This window comes from Accipiter gentilis, chromosome 4 (genome assembly GCF_929443795.1).
Source record: "Accipiter gentilis chromosome 4, bAccGen1.1, whole genome shotgun sequence".
Classification (NCBI taxonomy): domain Eukaryota; kingdom Metazoa; phylum Chordata; class Aves; order Accipitriformes; family Accipitridae; genus Astur; species Astur gentilis.
This window is the reverse complement of record NC_064883.1, coordinates 2,993,368-3,018,430: the sequence shown is the minus strand read 5'-3', so window position 1 is coordinate 3,018,430 and position 25,063 is coordinate 2,993,368. Positions and strand designations below refer to the sequence as shown.

Below are 25,063 nucleotides of genomic sequence, written 5' to 3'. Positions count from 1 at the left end.
GAGACCTTCAGACTGTTGTTGGAAATTTAGCAAGAGGAAGGAAAAAAAACCCCAAAACAAAGCAGCCCTCACTTCAATTAGAGAAAAAGATAATTCCTTTCAAGTTGAGAGGCTCAACTCCTGCTGGCCTTTGTTCTTAAGCTTACCCTTACTGTAATTTCATAGAGCAACTTGAATAATGCCAGTTTGTTCTGTGATTACCCTCAGCTGGAGCACAAAATTAATATCTGACTAAGTAATTCAGTACATGATGGGTGAACATTTAGTTAAACATGCCCTAAAAAGCTAGGATTTTGCGTGTTTGCTGGAACTCTCTCAGTGACAATTAATTGCCTGTGTTCTTGTGTGTTTACGAGCCTCAGTAAACAGGCGGCGTATTTACGTCTCCCCATTACCTTCAGAAATAAACTTCCCTAAAAAATCTCATGTTCCCTGATTACAATCTGATTTTAAGTAAACAGAGGGTGGGGAGAGTGACTACTAAGCAGGACTTTGAAGGGGGGAAGGTGGGAAGCGGAGAATTTTCTCCCTCTGAAATCGTACCACATCTAATGCTGGTAATATTAAGTTAATATGCTGCAAGAGTGAAGTGGCCTTGGTTAGTCCTCTTACTGTTTGGGGGTTTGTTTACCCTTTTTATCCTAAGAGTTTAGACTCAAGAACAGATGCAATATTTACTAACTTGTCATGTGGAGCTGCTATAGAAAATACCACCTTTGAAAGGCATGTCATCTAACCTGTGCAAAATCCTGGTGTTTTCTGAAAGCCCTAAATTATTGATGTAGGATCCTAGTTAAGGGTACAGCGGTGATACGCTACAGCCGATATTCCCCTCCAGTTTCTTCACGTAGCATTTCTCTGCCATTGCCTGCTTTTTCTCCTCATGGACCTCCACCAGAACTGAAAGTAAGTACCAGTCCTTCTCCCTATCAGTTGTATTTGCTTTGTACTTTACCATGCGATGAGGGTCTGTAAGGAGAGAACAACCCACCGTTCTTTGTGACAACTAGGGCATCACCGCTCACTGGTCATGTTACTTAATTCTCTTCCACATCACAGAATGAATTAACGCTTGCCAAAGAATTCTGAGGTGCGTAGGAAACAGATGGTAGCCAAAAGAATAAGACTATTTTTTACTTTGGTTGTATCCATTAACATCTGCAGAAAGGACTCTTAATGCATAACTTTGGGCTGTCTGTACAACTGGCTGCTAGTTTTATTTGCTTGTGCAGGTAAGAGAGTGTATCAGATGGAAAATACAAACAGTTTGGTATCAGTGAATGTTCACTGTTGTTCACTTTTTCCCAAAATTTTCCACTCTGCTGCTGTCTGTAGATTTCCTTTAGGATTGGGCCTTTATGTAGAAGTAGACCAATGGAAGTACCTGAGCCATAGTATTAAGATAGAAGATGATAAAGGGAAAAACAATGAAATCTAATGATGGCTAGATGGCAAGTCTTTGCTGTTGTCCCAAATCTCATACATTAACTCTTTTAGATTTACTCTAGGCCATCTGCAGCTCTGCCTAATTCTAGATGTCATGGTGCTATGATGGTTAGTGCTGAAGAGCAGAGAGCAAACCTGGCTGATTTTTCACGCAGGTGGGGGAGGTGTGCGTGTGTGGGGAAAGCCACTCTCAGGGGTGTTTGGTCTCTTGTGAGAGGAGGACGTCTGAAAAAGGTGGCATCTCCCACCTCAGAGAGATTTTGTCCATCCCAGACACTTAAAGCTGTCATCATTAAGCTAAGTGTTTCGTTCCTCTGTGTCTTTTTTCCCCCACCTCCTCCACGGTTATCACATGTTTTACTGATAGTTGCACCAGGATATATCCCTTGTTAGAAATTCAGTTAGCTATCCTTAGGCAAATCAGCTTGATAAATGGACTATTAAATAGCAAGTTTCTGTGTCCATCAATATGGTTTTAAGGTACCTGGACTGAAGGAGATGACAGATCTAGAAATAAAATCAGTATTCTTCTTGTAACCCATTGTAAACAAGCTGTCAAGCATCACTATGGCCTCCTTTGAAATAGCTTTAATGAGTAAATAGAGAGAATAAAAGCAGAGAGACAGCATCAAAAATGTAAGCCCAAGATAATTGTTGTTCTTTTTTTTTCTTTAACCTATTATATTGCTTTAGGTGGTGGTAGCTGTATTTCTGCTGCTCAACAAGCAAATTTTCCCTAGTCCTGACTTAGACAATTTTGACATAATTTTGTCAAAAGTTAATACTTCCAGAATATGTATTGCTGCTTTTCAAGAGGAAGGAGCTAGAAAATGCTTGAATTGCTCCCTGATTCTGATACCCATGTCTTTAGAAGGTTTTCATAGGATAGGTAAAAAGCTTAGTCAAAAAAACCCAAAAACCCAACCAAACAGAAGTGTAAGTAGAATTGTATTTTAGCAAATGAGAGCCCCTGAATTATGTTCTTCTACTAGCTGTCCGCTTTTTTCTTTTAACTCACTTTATGTGAATGAAGAAATCCGTGTTTTATGAAAGGTAAAAATACATCCAAAGAGATGTAATTTCTGTACTTCAGGCTGCTGGGAGAAGCATTCTCTTTTTTTTCCTGTCAGTTAACTCTGGGTTTCTTATCCACAGCTTTGGTTGTTGCCGAGTTAATATACTTCGGCGCCTGCCTTCGAATGTATCTGGCTGTCTGGTTTACAGTTGATCTGTTCCCATTTATTTTATTTCATTTCTAGATTTCCCGTTGCAGAGATCCTTTTTGCTCGGCTGTCTGGTGAATCTCCCCGCAGGTCAGTGACACCAGCAGCAGCAACGCCTTTGCAGGTGCACTGGGACTTGGCTCGCTTGCTGGATTCTCGCGAGTGGGCCTGGCTTGGGCTTGATAATGAGCCTCCAATAGGAGGAAAAAAAGTTGTGAAGTTTGCTCGCTGTTGCTCACTGGGATCGAACAGCTTGTCTTTTCTTTTGAGGAACATTTATACTTAACACTCGGTAGGCAAACTGCTATTTCAGTTTGCAAGTGGATTCGGTTATTCAAATGCACAGGCCAGAAAATGAAGGGGATTCTATTTAAACAGTGTGCTCCCAAGTCACAGATGATCTTTTTGATGTCTGTATTTTGCAAATGGAAATTTTCCATTTTCCAGCACTAGCATTTGTTCAGAGACTGTGTGCTATCTAAATCTGCTTTTGTGGCTGTTCATTTGCATTTTTGCTATGCTATATTGCCTCCCGTTTTCTCCCCTTGGCCCCCCACTCTTTTATATTGAATTCCTATTTTTGCTGCCTCCGCTCTATCTTGCATCTCTGAAGGCTCAATCATGCAAGGTGCTGAAGCACTCGTAGCAAACAGCAGAGACTGCTCAGCCCCTCGTCAGGATTACAGCTGAAAAGGGAAATCCAGACCATCTGCATATGTAAGACTTTTGCTGGGAGAGAGCAGGAGGAAGGTGGAGCTGTTACCCACGCAGGTAGCAGCCCGGCTTCTCCTGCAGCTCCTGACCTTTTCCTACTGGCGAGAACTGCTGGTGCTACTGGCCTGTGTGTCTGATGGGGGTGTGTGGAAGTCTTGTGTTGAAATTTTATGCCGTGATGTGAAATACTCACAATGGTCAGGTGGCATAGCCAAAGTGGTCCTTCCTGGACTTAAAATAATGGCCACAGCAAACCTTGCATGTTCAGATAGATCTCTTGGTCAGAATGCGTGTTTTTCTACTTTCTTAGTATTTGTTTTTTATTTCACCCTCTACACATAGGTTCTTTCTTCCCCCAACTCTGGTTACATCCACTTCTACAAGCAAACTGCTTAGCAAGAAAAACTGCGTTAATATCCTGAGGGAAAAGTGAGAAGGTGGGGAGAGAAGCACAACAACTTAATTCTGGCAGGTGAAAGAACAATCTGAAAGTTGTCAGGCTCAAAGTATCACGTACCGTCAAGTAATCACTATTCACTTCTGCAGATACCAACCCTCAAACAGTCTATTTCACCCTCGGGGAAAGCGGGGGGGGGGGGGGGGGGGGTGGAGAAGAAAAAGCATAAGCAAGAGTATCATGCACTATCATGAGAGGCAGTGTATTTAAAGCTGAGCAGCAATGTAAACCATAGGGCTGGGAGCTGAGAATTGCAGGCTTCCCTTCCCATGCCCGTCTTTCTTCTTCATTCACCTCTGCTCTGAGCTTCCGAGGGACCATGCAGTCCTGACCAGCTTGGACTTCAGTAGGAATTTAAAATACTCAATAGTTTACCCAACCTGGCTTAGGCAGGTTTGGAAGCTGGTGCAGCAGTGGTGCTCCACGGGGCTCCTCCGGATGGGCAAGGGCAACCGGTTAATGCCTGTGCAGTGCTCTGGGAACAGAGCACTCGTTTTGCCGAAGTTTTTCTCCTGAAACAGGGGGCAAATACCTGTGCAAGCACGGCATGTTGTTCCCACTGTATGGCACATGACTGCTACCTAAATACCAATAATGAATAATTACTACTGCCTGGTGATGAAAGCACGGTGTATCTGTGCATACTACACAGATACATAGGCAGTATTTTGAGCGCGCGTACGCCTTCCCACGCTGCCTGTTTCCTTCAGCTGCTTTCTTTTGCCCGTGAACTAAGCTGCTATGGGGCAGTTATAGGAATCCGTTAACAACAGCCTCTGCTTACGAGAACAGCAAACTGCCAGAGTAAAGCGTGATATTTCCATGTTCCTGTCATGTGCAAGCACGTGCCCACAAACCAAAACACAGCTGGTAAGTCTAATTTTAGCTATACCAGCCTTGAGAAGTGTCCCTTTAAAGAAATTCTTTTTATAATTCTTTTTTTTTTCTGAAGCAATTTGGTTGATAATACAGCAGCTGACAATCTTGCTGCAATGTTACCGATGATTTAAATAAGAACAAAAGGAAACTGCTGCCCCACATGTTTCGCCTCCCCCCCCCCCCCGAATTTATAAATAGGCAAAGCCACTGTAGAAAGGCCCAGGAATCTGATGACGTGTTAAAGGAGTGAGTGATTTAAAAAAAGGAGAAACGCTGGGATTTGTGCACGAGAAACATTTTGTTATTCACGCACTTTTCTTCCTGCTGATTTATAGTCCTGTTGCAAGACAACCTCTTCCTTCGCGTCTTCCGGAGGACGAATATTTGGGACTGCCGTGCTGACACGGGGCCAGCGCGCCCAGAGTTTGCGGCAGGTGTGCGGCTGGCCGCGGGGGGTGGGTGCCACACCTGGCCCTCACCTGGGCCCGGGGGGCTGCGGGGTGGAGGCCGTGGGGCGCGCTGCAGCCGCGGCCGGGGGAGCCCGGCCGTTTTGGGGGGAAAACGGAGCCGTGGGTAACTTTTGTGGCACTGTGGTATTTTCACGCGTGTGGCTGAAGGCGCCCGTAAGTCAGGCCGGGCGAGTTTCCTCTTCACTCTCTTCCTCCATTTTGTTCCAACTTTAAATAAACCAAGCCTTATATAAGCGGTCTAACAAAGTATGTATTTAATATGTCTGGCCCCGGGTCGCCTCTGCGCGAAGTGCCGGATGACGGCACGGAGTAGTTTTCTGAGAGGGCCTGGGCGGGAGGACGACGACTTCCCTGCTCGGCGACAAGGCTCCATGACCTTCTCCTGGCCGTTCCTTAAAAAAAAAAAAAAAAAAAAAAAAAAAAAAAAGGCGTTGTGGGTCTTCTCCCCCGCCCCGCCCCCACCTCCCCGGCGTTAGGATTTCCCGAGTCCCACGGCAGCTTTTCGGCGCTGCCCGCTCCGGCGGGGCCGCGGCCGGCGGGGCGCGGGCGGCCGCGGGGCGGGGCGGAGCGGAGCGGGGCGGGGCGGGGGCCGCGGCGGCGGCGGCGGCGGCGGCGGGGCGCGGGGAGCCGCGGGGGCGGCCGCGCGGCCTGCGCCGGCCTCCCGGGGGAGCGGCGCGCCGAGGTCCCTCCCACCGGCGGCGCGGCGCGGAGGGGGTTTGAATGAAAGACAGGACGAGCCCCGAGCACCATGTCACTCCGTGAGGGAGGCAGCGGCAACTAGGCTGGGGAAGGCTCTTCCCTCTCCCCTCCCTTTTTTCCTTTTCTTTTTTTTTTTTTTTTCTTTTTCTTCCCCCCCCCCCCTTTCTTTTTCTTCTTCTTCTTCTTCTTCTTCTTCTTGGAAGGGGGGCGGGTGGGGAGCGAGAGGGGAGGGCTCGAGAGTGGGGCGAGCCGAGGAGAGGACGCGGAGAGCGAGCGAGCGAGCGAGCGGCTCTGCGGAGGTTTGGAGTTGCACTGTCTTCCCGGCTCCTCTCGCAGGACGTTTCCCTCCCGAGCCGGGCAGCGGGCACCGCCGGAGACACGCTGCTGCCAGCGGGGGAGGCGGGCTGCTCCGCCGCGGGCAGCCGGGCAGGGGGCTTCCACCCCCACCCCCCAGCCCCGCGCACCCCCGCACACCGCCACCACCCCGCCCCCCCCGCCCAGGCACACACGCACACGCACACACACGCACACACACACACACATATATGTGCGTGCGGGCGCGATTTTGGCTGCGCTGGAAGTAGCGCGCGGTAGACGGCGAGGAAGTCTCGGCAGCCTCCTCCGTCGCCCGCGCTGTCAGGAATAGCGGCGTGAGAGGAAGACAGGCCCTGGGGCACTACACCCTGCCAACGAGTTCCCTGCACCAGCCAGAAGGACTCCAGCTACATGGGCAAACGCCTGGACCAGCAGCCAATGTACCCCCAGTACACCTACTACTACCCCCACTATCTCCAAACCAAGGTAGGGTACGGCGGGGCCGGGCGCCTGGCGGGCGATGGAGAGCGGAGCGGCGCGAATCGCGGGCTCGCCTCTCCTCTTCGGCGGCTTTCCCGTCGCTTCCCCGGGTTCGGTGTCACGCAGAGCCGAGCTGGTAGGCAGACAGCGGGCGCGGGAGAGGCAGGAAGGTTACCGCCTGCCCCCCCCCCCCCCCCCCCCCCCGGCGTTTCTTTATTTCTTTTAATCGATTTATTTATTTATTTTCCCGAGGGCTGCTGGCGTCGGCTAATTCCTCTTATTGTTTGGGGAGACCGGTGCGGTTAACGCTATCGTAACGGCGGGCAGGTAGTCCGTTCGCGGTGGCACGGGATGAAGATTGCTCTGGACAGCATCAGGCATGCAGCGCTGTTTTGGTGGCCCTTTCGGGGATCCCTACGGTTTATTCGGAGCTTAAAAGCGTTTTGGTGTTAGAAAAGCTGTCTGTGGCGACTCAAACTTTTAATCAGCTGAGGAGGAGATGCTGCGGAGCTCGGAGCTAACCGACTGTAAATCTGGTGGAGTTTGTTTCAGTGCGTTGCGCTGCTTTTAATATTTCATTAAATACTGGGGATGATACAGCTGTACTCTGTTGCATTTAAAAGGTCTGGAAATAGAGGGTAGCTACTTTTGGAGCACGTATCCAAGCGCGCACTTGTCCTTTTTCTTTCTTAATAATTTTTAAAATGCCAGCAGGCTGGAGAGCAGGCCTGCGTCTCCTACAGAGGCTGAGGGAAGTCGATGCTACCTGGCCATGAGTTAGTTAATTAAAGCTTTATTTTTCTAATGCCATTGTGTAATAGTCTGCTCTCTGAAAAGATTTCCTGTGTGACCAAGGGACAGCAACAAAAGAAGGCCCTAAACCGAAAGTTTGCAAACCCTGTTAGGACACTATATTAAAAAAAAAAAAAAGAGAGAGAGGAAAGGGAGGGGAAAAAAAAAAGAGGGGAAAAAAAGGTGGGGGGGGGGTGTAAAAAAAATACTGTTCTGAAGTCTGACCTCACAGCCACAGATTAACAGTTTCAGTCAATAAGCAAACATCCTTTGGCGGGGCAAATCCAGGCACAGCGCACACACGTGCGTATGGCACTGCATACACATATACGCATCGCACTTCTGTGGCAAATTTAACACATGGGACATTTGACGTGTGCGTCTGTGTGTGGTGAAGTGCCACGGGGGAGGCTGACTTCTCCAGACTTTTGGTTTGAAGCACATTGATCTGGCTGTAGTTCTGAAAGGATAAGTTATATTTCCTTGTTAATAAAATTACTTTCCTGTTAATGTTTATAGCCTGACTGCTGCATTATATAAATTAACTAATTGTCAAAACTGTGATTCAGGCTGGTTGGAGTTGTGATGACACCAGAACCACTCAATGTGATTACAGCCTTGTAATTCATGGCAGGGTTACCTCTCACTTCTTCGCTCTGCTGTTTCTTTCTCTGTATTGTACGTATATATATATATTTATTTTTTTTTTTGCATAAAATTTAGCCTTTTTTAATTTTGTATTTGGGAGTGATTTTTATTGTTGTTTGGGTTTTTTTTTTTTTTTTTCTTCCTTTCAAGGTCGATCCAAATTGCATTTTACCTCTGTGACCATTTAGTGTGTATTGTTGCTGTTGCAGCAGCAGCCCATCACTAGCTTGACTGCAATATTGCCTATAGCTTTAACTGTTTGGGGGATTGGGGGACGCAGACTGATGCTATTCCTCAAAACCTGGCAAGCCAAGGACATGAAACAATTGATGGTGTTTTTTTGAAAGAACAATAGCCTCGAGTATCGGAGGAGAAATATTGGACATTCCATGCCTTTTACTCACGTAGCTTACATTTTGCCAGTCTTTTTTTTTTCCTTTTTTCTCATTTTTCTCAACTTTGTAAAATAAGCTTTTTGAGGAAATTAACCTTGTATTTGAGCTTAAAATAGTGACAATAGCTTTTCCGTACCTTGGCTTTTTTTTAACCTGATGCTTTAAAAAAAATAAATGAGCTTTTATAGCCAGTATATAAAATTACCAACCCTGTGAAAAGTCATGTGTGTCTGTCTTTGCACACGTGCATTATTACTGTAAGGACAAGTAAAATTTCAAATCAGTGATACATTTTATATGGCATTAATTTTTCTTCTTTTCCTTGCTCCGTAGTTAAGTGCATACATCAAAGCTAAATAATAAACACATATACACACACCTATATATACACACGTACAAGTATTTCTCTTCTATAGAGCTTAAGAGTTTAGAGCAGACAGGCAGCATCTGGATTTTGTTACCTTAAAGCTAGCCATCAGCTTCTGGGACATTTTAAAGCGGTTAGATCCATTGTATGTCTAAAGCTAATAGTCGGGTAATCAAATAACGTTGTGGTGGAGAGCTGTATCTTTTATCATGCCTATTGGAGCAACACATATTAATAAACCCCTGTATGATTCCAGCCATCCTGTGAACTCCAGCTTTTTATTTTCAAAAAACTACTCTTTGTACTGAGCATGGTAAGATTCAGCTCCGCAGAAAGAATGTCATGCACGCTGAGGGGGGGTGTGTGTGCATTCATTTGTAATTAAGAAAGAAATTCTGGCTTTTCTTATGGCATTTGCGTACAGCTTGTGAAATGCAGACTGGCATTGTGTTCAATGGGCAAAGTTTGGAAATTTGTGTTCCCCAGCATATTTGGGTGAAGCACTGGTTTTGCTTCGCTTGTTTGGTGAAGTTGTCTCAGCTCTTCTCAAAGAAGTACTGTGTTACTGTAGATCACGCCTTTCTCATGGGGGAGCACGGAGCTGCGCAGGATCTCAGTCTACAGTCCGTGTTTGTGTCTTCTAACATAGCTAGCATGTTGTTGTGCAGAAATGGTGTAAATGAATAGCTATATGGGTAATGGGATTATAAATAGAAAAAATGGATTCCATATGTTTGTCTGGTTGCTTTAAGTTTTTAGTGTTTCGTGGCCTTTTGTGGAACATGAAGCATGCACTCTTATTATTCAATTTACTTGTGCTCCTTCATTATCAGATGCCACCACTGAAGCTAAAACTTTAATTGCAGGTTTAGACAAATGCGTTGCCATCCAAAAATGAAAAGGGGTGTGAGTGTGGGGAAAGTCAATTTTTAAGAGGCAATTGCAAGGAATTTAGTATGTCTCTTAAGGACAAGCACCGAGTCTGAGGAAAGACGTAACCTTATTTTTCTTGTTTTAGCATGACGCTGACAACTGCAGTTTGAAAGTACAATGTTGGAACTTCTTTGGGCAGATCCTGAGAGCAGAGTCCAGTTGTCCCAGGACTTTATTTCAGAGTGAACATTTTTGGTTACTGTTGTAGTTGAAGTATAGTCTTCTCTTCTTGCTGCAAAGAATATTGCATGGAGGTGGTTCAGGTCATGTATATCTGATGAGAATCTATGGGAGCTTTTTATTTTATTTTGAGACGTTAAGTGAGATTTTCTTAGTTGCATCCTTGCTGATGGCATAACTACTCAAACAACTGGTTTAGAGTAGTATGTTGCAAATTGTCACATATGAAATGATAACAATGCCAAATCTTGCATTGTGGTCTGAATTTCTTTCTTTAGTTTCTTGCTTGCCAAAGCAAATTCTTTTATCTTTGTTGTTTTGCAAGGAGGAAAACCAAACTAGGCACCATGAAATATCATGTAATGATATGAAAAAGGGAGAAAAAAATATTAACTGAACTATTTGAATATATTTGGAAGTGTCTTTAATTTAGTAGATGCTGTGTTTTATCTTTGTCCTCTGCGGCTGGGGTAGACCTAGTGCTGGGGTAAGCTTTCTCTCCAAATGCTCTGCTGAAAAAAGCTGAATTACTTGGCTAGAAAGGAGGAGGTGCCACAGTTACCTTCCGACAGGAATTGTTTGGTTTATGATCACTGTACCTGCATTTGGGTTAAAAATATGCCAGTTTAGCAGCTATTTCCGTGCGGTTTGCTTTCATGCATTCTCCAGATATTTCCTACCTATTAGTCATGGTTCGGGTTTGGTAGTTTAAGTCTCATGGTGTTGACTCTGCTACCCAGTTAGAAGGCTGAAATACCTCAAACAGAGGTGGTGTTTACTGTACTCACGATACCTCTTCATCTCTGATTGCCTGATGCACATATGAACATACGCAAAGGAAGAAGTATGATTTCCCAACACCTATGTAAATAAAATCCTGTCTCTGTGGATGTGAAAATTGTGCAGACTGGCCCGCGGGCAAGAGTGGCTTTAATGAGCATGTCTGTGAAGCGACAGATACGTGACCCAGCTGAGGAAAAAACAATTGGGAAATTCAAACAAGTGTACTCAGAAGAGTTTAAGCTTGATAAAGTAATTTTACAGGTACATGTCTGGGCGTGTGTATGTGTTTTGTTATGTTTCCTTTTGCCATTTTTAGGGCATCAGTTGGCACAAAGGAATTGGGGACCTCTTTCAGTTCCGTGCCACGAGCATGCCTCCCTCCTTGCTCATTTTAGAAAGCATATTTTTGGAATTGGCGCAAAGCTCTTGCCTCTCTTCACCTTGTACCTACCAGTCCTGTGCTGTTTTGTCACTCACGTTTCTGTTTAGTGAGTTTACTGCATTCCCCACTTTTGGCCATCTGGCCATACAGAAGGCCTTGAAGAAAGCGTTCCAGATACAGAGATGCCTGACAGGGCTTCTCTGGCTGGTAGTGTTCAGATTGTGTTTGGTGCCTGGTGTGAAGCAGGGGTCAGGTGTAAGGAGTAATTCATCAACCACACACTGATTTCAGGCTGCATTTCCAACCATCTGCAGCTTGGATTGCTGCCAGAGCTCAAAAGTCTAGCTGGAGCCCATGTGATTGTGCCAAAGTAAAGGCAAACACTTGCAAATAGAGAAATGCATTTCTAGGAATGAAGTTCGTTCACACTTAGCCCCTGTTTGATTCAGTATGTCGCAGCATGTTTTAAATGCTTCCGAGAGCTGCCCAAAAGAAATATGAGTTCGTTTAAATGCCATTTAAAAATATTTAAGCCTGGCTGTAATTTTGACAGTAATATTAATATCTAACTCTAGTATTTTGCCTGTTGCTTTAAACAATAAGGAAGATAAAAGTTATGTTCCTCTGAACAATGCAGAAATATATGAACTTGTTTGTTTTCCACTACTGTTTGCTATTTATCCTTACGTACGTGGAGAAAAAATACTTTTGTTGCTGTAAGGGACACCATTGTATATATTAAAATGATGTTGAATCTCTTGGTTGATCTTCCTTTCATGTGTTGCCTCAATGTCTCAAAGTCTGTTTCAATAAAAAAAAAAAAAAGCCCCCCCCCCCCCCCCCCCAACCAAACAAACAAAAAAACCCCGAACACCAAAACTGTGAGAAAGTTCAATTTTTTTTTTCCCCACAAACATTTGTGTATTACTGTGTCTTATGGAGATTTATTTTACAAGCAGATATTTTACTTCCATAACAAAAGATGGAAGTTACAAGCATTTGCCAGATTAGGCAACATAGATCTTGCTGTGGCAAATGCAGCGTGTTAATAGTTATAATTTAGAATGCCTTATACTAAGTGCCCCTTCAAAATAAAGTACAGTGCTTCAGAACTGGACTGGTTTGGTTCTTAATGCATGGGGGCCTTTCAGAGTAAGTATGATGGTATATTCGCACTTGAATTCAAGTATCTTGGAAAAAACCATCAGACTGTCAGTTCTTAAATTTCCATGAGTTAAAAACCAGATAAGAAAAGATGCCTTCCAAGTAGGATGCCTGAGTTCATTTCAGGTCTTGCTGTAAGTAGCCTGGATAGTGTTCCCTTTGCATATAATTGCAAGCAGGGTTTTTTAATTATTATTTTTGTTTGGTGTGGGGGAAGTGGGTTTGTCACTATCTACACTCTAGGCAGGGACTTTGAGTTCACTTGCAAACAAGCCCATTCCGGAGTGTCCAGGAAGAGAAGCAGATTTTAAAAAATGAGTGGGCTGTTTTTATTTATTTTTTTTTTCTGTTTTGTTTTTCTTGAAGAAAAGCCTTTTAATGTTAGAAATTTTATGTAGAGGAAAATGGTTAATGTGTCTCCAGAACTTGCTTCCAGTGCTACATTAAAATTGTGTTTTGTAACAGTCTCATCAGCTACAGCTGTATGTGATTAAATAGTGTAATATCAAAAGCATGTGTGAATAAGAGCTTTTATGATATAGTTGTTCCATACCAAAGACTGCAGATGGGCAGAGAAGGGAGACAGAGAACAGTGATTTACTCAGATATTGTTACAGCCTATATTGTGAGTGTTTGTGTAGTGATTGTTTCGCAATTGCTTTCCCGCTCGTACAGGCAAGATTGAGTGATGGAGGGAACTTTAGAAGTAAACACTTTTACACAGAGAGCTGCTTTAAATGTGCAAAGTATCAGCCTGAGAATGGTGTCTGCTGATGCAGAATGACATACCAATATTGTAAGTAGCTGATTAACAGTAATGTTATTGAATAGAAGTTACAGTGAGAGGGATCTGTGCTGCTTCCTTTGAAAAATCAACGAAAGAGATTCACTTGTCTTCAGGAAGACAGAATCAGGCCCACAAAGCACATGCTGTTCTCCATGGCAAAACAAGGACAGCTGAACAATATGCAGGTTTAAAAAAAATAAAATACAAAAGAAACAAGAACTGTCTATCAAAATGATTCTACATAGTACAAGTGGGTGAGGACATACCTCATATGATATTTAACAACATTTTGGGTTTTCTGTGGCTATAATTTCTATTCAACATTATTTATTCTGATTTATAATTTTAGAGAATGAGCCCCCCAAACTGTTCTGTCCTGCTGTCTGTTTCTCTCTCTGCCACAATTGAGATACGATTTATATGTAGTGGAACTCTAATTGCCATAGGAGATGTTTTCCATGGAGCCCTGTGTCTATAATGAAGATTAGCAATTTCTGTGAGAGAGTAAGCATGGTTAATCCACAAGAAGTAAAGGGTAGAGTGGTGAGTCTGTTTTGCTTTTATTTATGTAACTGTTAAGATAAAAATACTGTGTAGCCTCTTTGAAATTTGAAACAAGTCAGTTTTCTGTGTAGGTCTTTTTTTTTGAGGATACAGTGTTTCTAAATGGAGAACTGAAGCAAAGGTTACTTGTCCTATCTGTAGTTGCAGATTAGAGGCTCCTGTTGAATTCTTCAGCCACACTGTCTTTTTGATTTTGTTGGTTTACAGCAAAGTCTAATCTCTTCTAGAATTTTTTATTAACTGAAAGACTTTTCAGGCCTGACACTGTCAAATAAGAGAAAAAGATGATTTTTCCTACTTTTGGATGCAAGGACTTTCTTTCTTCTTGTCTTCCTTGTTTGTTTCTGTGCTTGCTTGCTTGCAACCATGGTGGGAATAAATTCCCTCTCTGCTTATTTGTCATAAAGTCAACTTCAGTACGAAATGTGGTAGTTTATTAAAAAAGTAAATATTTACATTTTAAGTGTTTCATTTTTGGTAAATTTATGCAGATGAAATTGTTAGGACAGATTTTCTATAAGGGTTCCTCTGTTGATTGTGTTGACTTCATTCAGATGCAAATGAATGAAATAAACCACCTGACTTATATAGATCATGGTCAAAGCTGGAAGACGCATAAGTTTGCATGTTTACAATGTAAAGTGCTCTGATATTTTGTTCCTCGGTGGTGTCTCCATGACACGTGTTTTAAGGCTGGTACCATGTGGTTGATGATGATTTATGGGCTGTCACATAGTGGAAGTGACATCACTGCTGTGTGATTCAAATTTATTCAAGAAGAGAAGTTGTTGTACAGATTTGTATCCCCCCCTCCCCATGTATAACTCAAGCAGCAGTTTGTTCTTGCTCTGTGAGTTTGCATTAATAGACTAAATCCTGAAGCTGCACTTAAATACTCCACTGCAGAGCGTGGCAGAGAAAAGCGGGAGAGTCTTACAGGTGGACCAACGTGATATTGTTTTATTTAACTGATTGCTCATTAGGCTTCTGTCCCGCTCCCTTCCCCACCCCCTTTCACATCCCTTCCTCTGCCCAGCCCAGCTATATTTAGAGACCAGCCGGGCTGAGCCATTTGAAGTTCAGTGTTGACGCTGGGCGGGAGCCTGACCTTTCCACACGTGGCCTCGCACCGGCAGGATCAGCCATCGAGTCCCGTCTGACTTGCATGCGAGAACTCTCTGGTTATTTGACACGACATGTAGTGCAGTCTAGTTGCCTTCCTGGGTGAGAAGCTGGCAACCTTTGCCCCGGGATTACCGGAGGGCGAGAGGCAGACTGAAGATGTGGTAGACGGGGCAGTAGGGCTGTTTTGAATGCGTGGTGCCAGAGCTGGTAAAACCTTGAGGTGGTGCATTGGTGACCTGCGAGATGAAGGGAGATTAGGGGACTTCAGATGGAGGCGTTTCGCCGGAGGAGGAGATAAGGGAGCCTGGTGTACCGCTATATCACAAAAGGTTTTTAAAGCTAGTATCCATAGTTACAGCAGGAGAGTTAAAATCTAGATTTCAGGGACTCACCTGGTGTAATGTCCTCCTTCCCTTTAAAGAAGAAAGTATTTGGCAGTTCTTAAAGCTGGAATGATGTGCCTGTGTGAATTCCCTGGTGCTCTGAGAACTGACTGTTTAAAGTCTGCTCTATTTTTCCCCTCTTGTTCTAATTTTTCCAGCTGCGGGGGAAAAAAAAAAGAAAAAAAAAGGCATTGCAATTCTTAGCCATATAAGGGACTTGTTAGTTTCTTTATGTGGTTGGGAATTGTTTCTCCTTTTGGTCTTCAAAGGCTGTTGCTGCTGAGTTTGCTTTAAAGGGAAGGAACTACTTCTTGCTTAGACAAAGGCTGCAATCCTCATTTCTTCTCTTCCTCACATCTCACTGACATTTTATTGGGGGATATGCATATATATAAATTCTTCTTGTTGGTATCGTGCAAGTTGATGGATGCTCTTGCAAAGAGGGAAGCATAATGGGAAATGCGGTCTTCATTTCTGGTCTCTCATTTTATAGTGATGAATTTGGTTTGGTGCCAGTTAGTAAGTACATGACCTTTTCCCTACATCTTTTGATTCGTGACAGGGGGTGTCAGAGCTGCGTTAGTGATCTCTCGTTTCAGCTTTTAACAAACTATGAAATATTAAAAATGAATTAGGTCACTTGGAGCTCAGTTAATATGTCTGTGATGCAGGATGGTGATTTCACATTAATGAAGCATAACACGCAGCTTAAAATATAAAATTCAGATTTTTGTGAACACGCAGACAGCAGGGACATATCACTTGTAAGTCAGAATGTTTTATCTTGAAAATGTTATCTTTTTAAGACAAACGAAACAAGATATTTTGCAAAGATGGTGTTATCGACAGCATTCATTTAGTGTTCATTCCAGAAAATTGTATCTGCCTTTCAGCCTAATTAGAGCTAAGTTTTTCAGTGTATTTACTTTAAGATCAAAACTGCTGACAAGACTTCTTTTAGTATCGGCTGAGATGTGTCTACACAGCTGTCAATGTTCTGCTTAGCTGATACACACAAACTGATAATCTACCATATGTAACTGAACAGTGTAATATATACTCGTTTCATGTGCAGATGACACTTCTGAAATTGTTTAGTGATGAAAAGAGCTATGAATAGTACAATGAATAAGGTAAAGAATAGGACCGATAGCTCTTATGCAATTCCCTGCCTGGTTTTGCATTCACGAAAACTAGCTTTAATACCGCTCTATACCTGAAAGGCATCAGAAAAAAGTCAGAGGCACTGTAGTCCTTCAGATGTTTGACAGAGCGTGCAGGAGGACTTGGTAAGCTGAATACTTTACCTAGGCTGTATTAAGATGATGTTTACTGTGTCGAGGTAGAGCTGCCCTAAGTACTGTTAAACAATCCTTCACAAAAACAAGCATACAGCAGACATATTGCTGTGGCCTTTAGCAAAGCATCTGGGAGCTTTCTGCCTGGGAGAGCATCACACTTGCGGATTTTGTGTTTGTGCTCTGTGTATCTCTTTGGAGCTTTTACATCCTAAAGAAACACAGGGGTAGATCCAAATATTCCCAGTAACAGTGCCCTTTCGGTGGCACTTTTACTATGGCTACTGGCTGGTGGTGCAAGATGGGATAATAATAAATCTGGCTGATGTATGGTGACTCCGGGATGGCAGTAGTGGTGCATGCTGATTCCACCTGTCTGTTGTTGCCTTGCAGATACAGGTGTGCAATGCACTGAGTCATCTTGAATTTTGAGATTATGGCTATAATTCCCATCTCCAGAAACAGCCATGAGAAATCTGTAGACTGCTGGCCCACCAGGACATACTTGTTATCTGTGTGATTTAGAAGCCTTGCCGGCCACTCAGTTTCTGCTTTATATCTCTGCCATTTTACAAAATCACTGTAATTGTATACAGTTGTCCCCGCGCAACGTGCAATTTCCTGTAGTTTGAAAACCTTTCAGCATAAGATTGTCTAAACTTAATAGCATAAACATTAATTTACTGTGTTAGATGGGTTATTGGGTGTTTTTAGCATGCATAAGTCTGGCAATAATTGTACTGGACAGAAGAAATAAGTTTTATTTCTTTCACTTTCTGCCCTGCTTTTACTTAAATGGATCCCTGGTGATGGTAATAGTTAGCATGTAGCAGTCATTTCAATTTTCAGTGGGCTGTATAAACATTAACTAATCTTCAGAGGCCATTCTGAGAGGTGCCTTAACCACCTTATTTGCTCATGTAATGTCTGCATGCAAATAATGGCCTCAGCCTCCAGAAGACTTATACCGGATCATCAACAGTTTGGGGATAGACTTGTGTAGCATCCACACCTTCTCTTTTTGGGCAGAACAGGGAGGTGGGGAATGTTGTTGCTGCTTTATGAGCAAATGCAGTGCGTGAGTGATGTAAGAGTAGAGGCAAAGCTGGGAAAATAAAGGAAAAACATTTGCAGAAGGTGGCATGTTAATCTCTGGTTATCCAGAAGTACTGAGTACTCACAACTCCAACAGATGGAGGTCTCAAAAACATGTGAAGCCAGACCCAATATGACTCCCGGGTGGGGCATCCAGAATTACAGAGCAGTTTGAAAAATCACTTATCTGAAGTGAGCTTTCAGCGTTACACCTTCTAGACCTTGAGCCTTTCTGTTGGGGAAGAGGAGAAATGGAGCAGGGTAAAAGGATGCGCTTTCGGGAGGAGAGGAATTGCCTGTTGTTTCAGTATTGGGGAAGTCGTTTGCAGTCCTATTAAGGCACCCAGGTGAAAAGGACATTTGTGGTGTGTGACCAGTGAGGAGGGGCAGATCAGGGCCCAGGTTGCACTGTTGTAGAGATTCAAACAGTGCTTGGCCCAGATTTTTCCAGAAGACATTAAAAACTTAGTGGACACCTGGATAAGTATGCAAAGGATGCTTTGAAATAACAGAGGGAAAAACTCTATCAAACAGTGCCCATGCACAGCCCCCAGCCTCGCTGGCTCTTGCGGAGCCTCCTGTCAGACACCAATGGGAAGGGTTTTTGAAATGATTGTCACAATTTGATCAGCATCCTGTAAGGACTGGTCTATGTTCGAGTCCTTCAGGATAATTTTTTCCAATCTACAGCACCCTGTTAATCAGCAAGGGAATAGCAAAGAAGTTATTTACGGGTAGGTGTTAGCTAAATAGTAGTTGATAGATACAGATTCATCAGAGCCAACTGGCTTTGGTTTTCTCATGCCTGATGTTGTGTGCCTTGCCAGGACTTATTTTAGATATTTTTGTTGTCATTGCTTTTTTTAATTCCTCTCATCTTGGCTTGTAACACTATCATACGTGCTTGCCTTACTGTTGTATTGAAGTAGTTGAGTTTTTAAAAATTATGGCTTGCTGCACTCAAAGGTACGCTGTGGATGGGAGAGAAATGGGTGATATCCCTGATGCTGATAACTTCTTGTGTCCCAATAATTTTGTTTTAAACATATGAAAACACTATAAACAAGAGTGGATTATTGGTGTTTTTAAAGCAGAACAAGGAACTGTGCCAATGGCCACAAAGATGTATATTGTGAATTTTACAATGTGTGTTGAGGAATGAGGTATGACTGCCACGCTACTATAACAGCTCATGAAGTAGACTTCATTTATACTTCATCTCTCCTGGTCTTTTAGCAAGGGAGTAAATTATTAGTTGTTTATTATTTCTTAACCATCAGTGGGTGACTTCCTTTTTGTGCTAGTCAGCTATTCTGGGGTAGATATGTGAATTTTATTTCCTTCTTCCTCTTTCCCACATTCTTATTTGCTCTTAGGAGGGATTGTCAGGTAAGTTCATGCCTACTTTTTAACCACCCCTAGTAGCAAAGAGGTGATCTGAGGCTTAGGTGACAAGGACAGACCTTGAAAAGGCTGAGGCACGAGGTGTGGGCACCATTAGCATGAAATGAATGGAAGGAAAGCCAGAAGCCTTATTTTTATTCTATGGTTTGTCCATCTTTTGTGATTTAGCATATCAACCTCTTTACCATTTTCGCCCAGTTTTGGATTTTTTTCCCCTTGTTTTATTTTTTTTCTCATCCTTTTAAGAGCTCTTCTGGTTCTCATTTTGCTTTCACATAATGCTTTTGTGTATGTCACAGTACTTGTTCTGGCATTTGACCACACCTTTTTTATATAGATATTGCAATTATGTTTCCTAAGCCAGTCATGCTCTTCCCCTCTTTTTGGTGTTTTTTGTTTTTTTTTTTTTTTTTTTTTTTGGATGTTGTTTTACTGTTTGCAGACTGCCTCTGACTGTGCAGTTCTGTTGTCCTGAGCTGCATACAAAACCAGGGTAAGAGATAGTCCCTGCCTGCAAGAGTTTATGAGCAATGTAAATAAGGCAGGCTCACAAAGGTGGGTAGGAACAGAACCCGAGAGAAGTGAAGTGGCTGGTGGGATGTTGCATTGCAGAGTGGTGCCAGTACCTGGATGGTAGGTGGTAACTAGTGTCTATTGTTTATCCCTATACTGTGTGCTACTCTATCACCTTGGGAATGAATCGCTCTACCTTCCCAGTTCATGCATTGCTAATTTTTTTCATTTTCTTCCCTAATATTTAGGGTTGCAGTTGCACGTATTCAGTTCACAACTACCTTTATGCTTCCCTGGGCTTTTCCGAGCTTTGATTTCTTCATCTTTGCTGTTTGGTGGCCATTGCTCCATGCGTTGCTGTCTGGCAGATTTTGGTTGTTGGCAGCAAAGCAAAGGAAGCTGTAGTGTGGTTCTCTGGAGGTGCCTGTGTTGGTACACTGGCATTTCAAAAATAAAGTCTTAGCTGCTGTTGCTGGCTGGCTTCATGGGGGATGAAATGGAACTGGACGAAAGAGCAAAGCAGCCAACGTCAGTGTGAGACAGCAAGTCTATTCCCAGCAGATGAGTGCTTTAGAAATACCATGGTGTGCAATGGCTGGGGGCTCATGCTCAGTGAGGATTAAAGTTGGTATTTTTTCATGCTTGCTTCCCATTTCGCTAGGACTGTAACATTGCAGGAGAGCCGTGTTTCCCACAACTGTTCGGTGCTTTTAAAAAGTAAATACTATGGGGGAAAGGGATGCATATGACTTGCACTTCAGCAAGTTGGCTGCTGATAAATGTTAGGCTGAAATTTCAAAGGGACAGTGTTTTGTACAGTAGCTTGGGGCCTCAGAGGCAGAAGTGCTGGTCACCTGCAGCTCCTATTAACTTCAGCTAGAACCGTATGTACTTTGCACTTTTGAAGACCAGGAGCTCCTTAGGGCTTAAATGTTACCCTTTTTTTAAAATAGCAGTTACAAGCTGACAGGGAAATCTTCTCTCACTTTTACTGTATTTTTCTTAGGGGAATAAAAGGGGGTTGGGGGACCAAGTGAAGAACTCTTCTACAGCAGTGGTAGAAAGTATTTCCAATAGCAAATACCTCTGTATCTCTAAACAGGTATCACTTTATATTGTTAGCAGCATACTGTTAGTGATTTAAATAACTTTTATTGTCCATTTGCCTTTGGCAACTTAGATTGGATAATGAGGATGGACATAATTTCTTCCCTTTTTAATTTTTAAAAATCTTGTAGTGTTTGGAATGCAAGGGCTGTCAGGAAATGATTATTTACTTAGACAAGGAAAAATGTGACAGAAGCTTCTCTAGCAGCTATATGGAGTTTATTTTTATGAGACATACATTTTGAAAAAATACTCCTTTGGTCTGTTACCAGCTCTTGTAATTATATTAAGTGGCAGGTATTTATTATTCCTAAAGGTACTTCAGTTCAAAAGGATCTAAATTTTCAGTATGTGTGTTTGTATATGTACCAATTTATATCTCCCTCTAGATTGCAGGAAGAAGCTTGAATGTCTAACGGAGATATACCTAAAAGGCTCAAAAGTCACACAAAAAAAGCAGAATGCAGTCTTCTAAAAAGCTTGGGATGTAATAGCCTCAGGGATCCGTAGGTTTAGGTGTAGGTTGCAGTCCTGAGTATTTCTTGAGTTTATAGACTGAGGTTTTGGGGTTAACACTCAGCTGATGATCATTGACTTTTTTAATTAGACATGTATTTTGAAATTCTGAGTTTGTGTTTCACATTGCTGCCGAGTGCTGCTGTATATGTTGCTTACTCAGCATTAACAGTGGGAATATCCAAAGCAGACATCTAGAGAAAAAACCCTGTGCCTGATTTGTTTAGTTGTATTTATTTTCTTGCCATTGTTGTTGGTAGGAGTGATTTATTGGGACAGATGGAGTGCCTGTGTTCGGAGACTGATAACTTGTGAGGTGCTCTCCCTCTGGGCCCCATCCTGTGGTCTGGGTGTGCTCACAGCTGAATGTCACCTCGTTAGCAGCTCTGCTGAAACCACAGCACTGCATACGTGATGAGGAATTATTTAGTGGGAAGATGACTGGCAGAATTTGGCCTTTAGGAAAGAAATTGCATTTTGTGAGCGTATTACAAACAATAGAGAGTTAAGTGATGAAAAACTGCCACTACATAGAAAAATAATACTGTTTCAATTTAAGCCTTGGTTTAGTAAGTTTTCCTGGATAGAAACTTGTTCCTGAGGGCATTTTATCTATTTTTCTCTCTCTCTTGGGGTTTTATACTGCTGCCCATCACTGCAGTATCTGAATGCTTTCTATATAGAGATTGATAGCAACTTTGAAGTCCCCAGTGAACTCTGCAGTCTTTGGCATATCTTTCTTTAGGGGGTGAGAAACTATGTTGGGTGCGATTTTTCAGATAAAATACTAGTCTTATTTAATTTTACATTATAATAGCAAAATATTTTAAAATTTCTGCTTTGGGAGATGTTATTAAGTGTTTTTCTTTTTTTCTTCTTAATTTTGTGATTTTACTGAGGTTCTGGGGAACAAGAAACGCCAGTGTTGAAGTCAGAATACATTACTAACTGTTAAAAATGTGTTTTCTTAAATGTTACATCAAGTAGATAAGGGACAAGTTATCAAATATCTAATGTTACAGAGGTTTTCTTTTTTGTTCAGTGTTATCTAGATTGTTTGAAAAACATTTAAATAATATTTATGTTTTCACAGGTGATGCATACCAGCTCTGTATCACCTCATGAGAACTGTTAGATGCAGTCTTTTATCTTTTTAAAATGATCTAAGTAAATGTTTAAATTAGTAGACAGGAATAAATACTTAAAACTAGCAAGATTACAGTGAGAGGATTTACTAACTGGTTTGGATATTCAGCTCCAAACCATTTCGGTATTAGTCTTGTGTAGCTAATCTATCTATCCAGCTATGTAGTCTGTTTAAACAAGGTACTTGGTTCTCCCCAAATAATTTCAGAGATAAATAAAGATAACATCATTGTTTTCTCTGTCTGTCTTTCCAGCCTGTCAGAGAAATACCTTGATTAGTTTATACTTAGTTTATATGTGTGGGTGTCTTCCTTGGATGTGAATGGTAAGAAATTTTTGAAGAAGCTCAAGTTGTAGCAATGAGTCCTGTGGTTAATTCAGAAGATGACTGTTGTCATTTCTTTGTTGTTGCTTTTCATTTTAATCTCATGTGATTGTGACCTCCAGATATTGGAGCAAACTTGTAGACCTGTCCTGCTGCCAACATTTATGATTGCCTCCAATAGTGTCCTAGCAAAGATAGATGTCTCTGGTAACTTTTGATTGAGAAATGGTGTTGGTGGTAGCTAGAGAGAGTTGTAGGTAAACCACTCAAAATTAAGTCATGGATTTGAGCTAGGCTGTGCATTTAGTGAGCAGTTTGTGGAGAAGGAGGAGTTCTGGTAGAGTTCAGGAGAAATGGGGAGAGCAGGGAGGATAATCTTGCAGTGAAAAACTTCTTTTTATTTCCTGGATGGACTTGATGGTATTTTGTTAGAAGGGATACAGTGTTAGAAGAGACCTCAAGAAGTCATCCAGACCATCCTCCCTGCCTCAGAGGTGAAATCAAGTGGATTTATGGTATCTCTACCAGGCATTTCTCAGTGGCTTGTGTTACAATGAGACACAAGGAATTCCTACCTTGTGGTGAGAAGCGTAGCTGAGGAAGCTGCTGAAGCCCTCACCCTCTGGTTAAAGAGGTTCTGCTACCTATCCAGGTACCTCATCCAGAGTGCCAATAATTTTATAGTGAGGTGGAAAAAAACAAAAAAAAGGCAGATTTGTCTGGTTCTTTCATTCTTGTCCTTCAAGAAGGACCTGTTGCCCCTCCCCCATAAAGACACTTCCTTCTGAATAGAATTTATGTATGTGAAGGAGCACAGTCAACTCGGGAGTGACAGCTCTGTCTGAAATGTCAGTAACTATTAGTTTTTACAATACCCTTTTTTTTTCCTGCAGCTGCTGTTTTAACTTCACATACTCTTCAAACGTGTAAACATGTATTATCACATGTGTAAGTCATGTTTTTTACCAGTGGGTTCCAGAAGTCAGCCTGTGTATTTTTGTTTCAAAAGCTAACTGTGTAGCCTTATCTTATTTTTCACTATTGAGTGCTCATTAGGTTTGGTGGGAGCTACTGGGTGCATAATGTTTTTGGAAATCAGGCCATTGAAGTATATTTGGTTATAAATAACGGTGAGCTAATTAGGTTTTAAAATGATGAAGATTCACAAACAAAGTGCATCTTTCTTGCCTTTCACTAGTAAAGAGACCGAGTGAACTTGGATGAATCCCTTTCTGGCATGGACGGCATACCCACATCTCGGCACCTTCTTTGAACAAGTTTCTTTTTTGAGGACTGTGAGTCAGCAGGGTTTTGAAGTGCATGAGTCATAGACAAACTAGCTGAATGATGGTTACCAAGTGGGTGGGGGAAGCAAGGATTTTATTCTGGGAAGGTGTACATGCAGACAGAGGCCAAGTCTGGAGGTGAAGGAGGCCACAGGATGAAAGGCATTAACTGATAGGAAGCACTGAACCAGTGTTTGATGCTGGCTGCTCTTCGTTGTTTACCGCAGTGATGTGCTTCCTCATGGCTCTGTTTGATGCTCCTGTGAGAAGGCTGTGCCTTTCTTGGGGAACAGATGTCCCAAATGAACAGCACCTAATCCTCACAGATAATAGAGAAACATTAACTTTGCTGAGAGCCAACTAGTTTCTATCCAGGAGTTAGATTTCTGACCAAAAGCAAAATGAGCTAGTCTATGCTTCAGCCCTTTCATTCAAACAAAGTGTAAACCTTTAACATCTCTCTGGCTGGGACAGGCAGCATCAAGTGCTCCTGTGCAGAATGGTTAGCATGCTGAACTCTGAAATCAACAGTGGCATATTGTATTGTCTGAGGAATCTTCTTGTAGGGCTTAAACAAGAACGCAAACCACATGAAAACATCCTATTCTGGATAATCCCATCTAGTGGTTGGTAGAAGACCAGAACACTGCTCCAGAGCATCCCTTTGTGTGTTTCTCACGTGTTCCTGCAACTCCTCAAGTTTTAATGGAATTTGAAATGATATTTCCCTTGAGGTGTGAGGATTTTTTATTACACAGTTTTTTGTAGTTCAACAGGAAATCAGAAAATATGACTGTATATCATTGCCACCAGAGTTACTGTTGACCACATACCTCTGTATATTAGCAGATGGTGACAAAATCTGAATTTTTGGGATACAGGTAACGTTTTTGTGTGTGATGGAGTGTTCATTTAGAGTGGAATAGCAGAGTGGCTCTCAGAGACCTTTGGAACGTACTTAAGAGCGGTGGCTTAACAATCAAGCCGCTTGCAACCCTGGCTCTCTTTCCTTTCCTCCCAGTATGTTCAGATAGCCCAGCAGAGAAAGTAAAGTAAACACTTCAACTGATAGTATCCCTGAGTGTTCAGAAACTGAAGAAGGAAGCTGTGGTCACCAGATTCCAGCTGTCCTGTTTCCTCTTCCAAATTAAAAGGCTTTTATCAGGATAGCATATATAAATATTTTT

At 42.5% G+C, this 25,063-nt stretch overlaps 2 protein-coding genes across 9 annotated transcripts in view; one reads left to right on the top strand and one right to left on the bottom strand.

Annotated features, from left to right (window-relative positions):
* Positions 1–25,063, bottom strand: part of AZI2 (5-azacytidine induced 2) — a 1,028,525-nt gene that overhangs the window by 377,233 nt on the left and 626,229 nt on the right. The gene's annotated exons all lie outside the window — the stretch shown is intronic.
* Positions 6,413–25,063, top strand: part of RBMS3 (RNA binding motif single stranded interacting protein 3) — a 457,623-nt gene continuing 438,972 nt past the window's right edge. For all 4 annotated transcript variants that reach the window (XM_049799280.1, XM_049799279.1, XM_049799282.1 and 1 more), the window contains exon 1: positions 6,413–6,689. In XM_049799280.1, the coding sequence (XP_049655237.1) occupies positions 6,615–6,689 (75 nt within the window). In that variant the 5' untranslated portion in view covers positions 6,413–6,614. The remainder of the gene's footprint in view (positions 6,690–25,063) is intronic.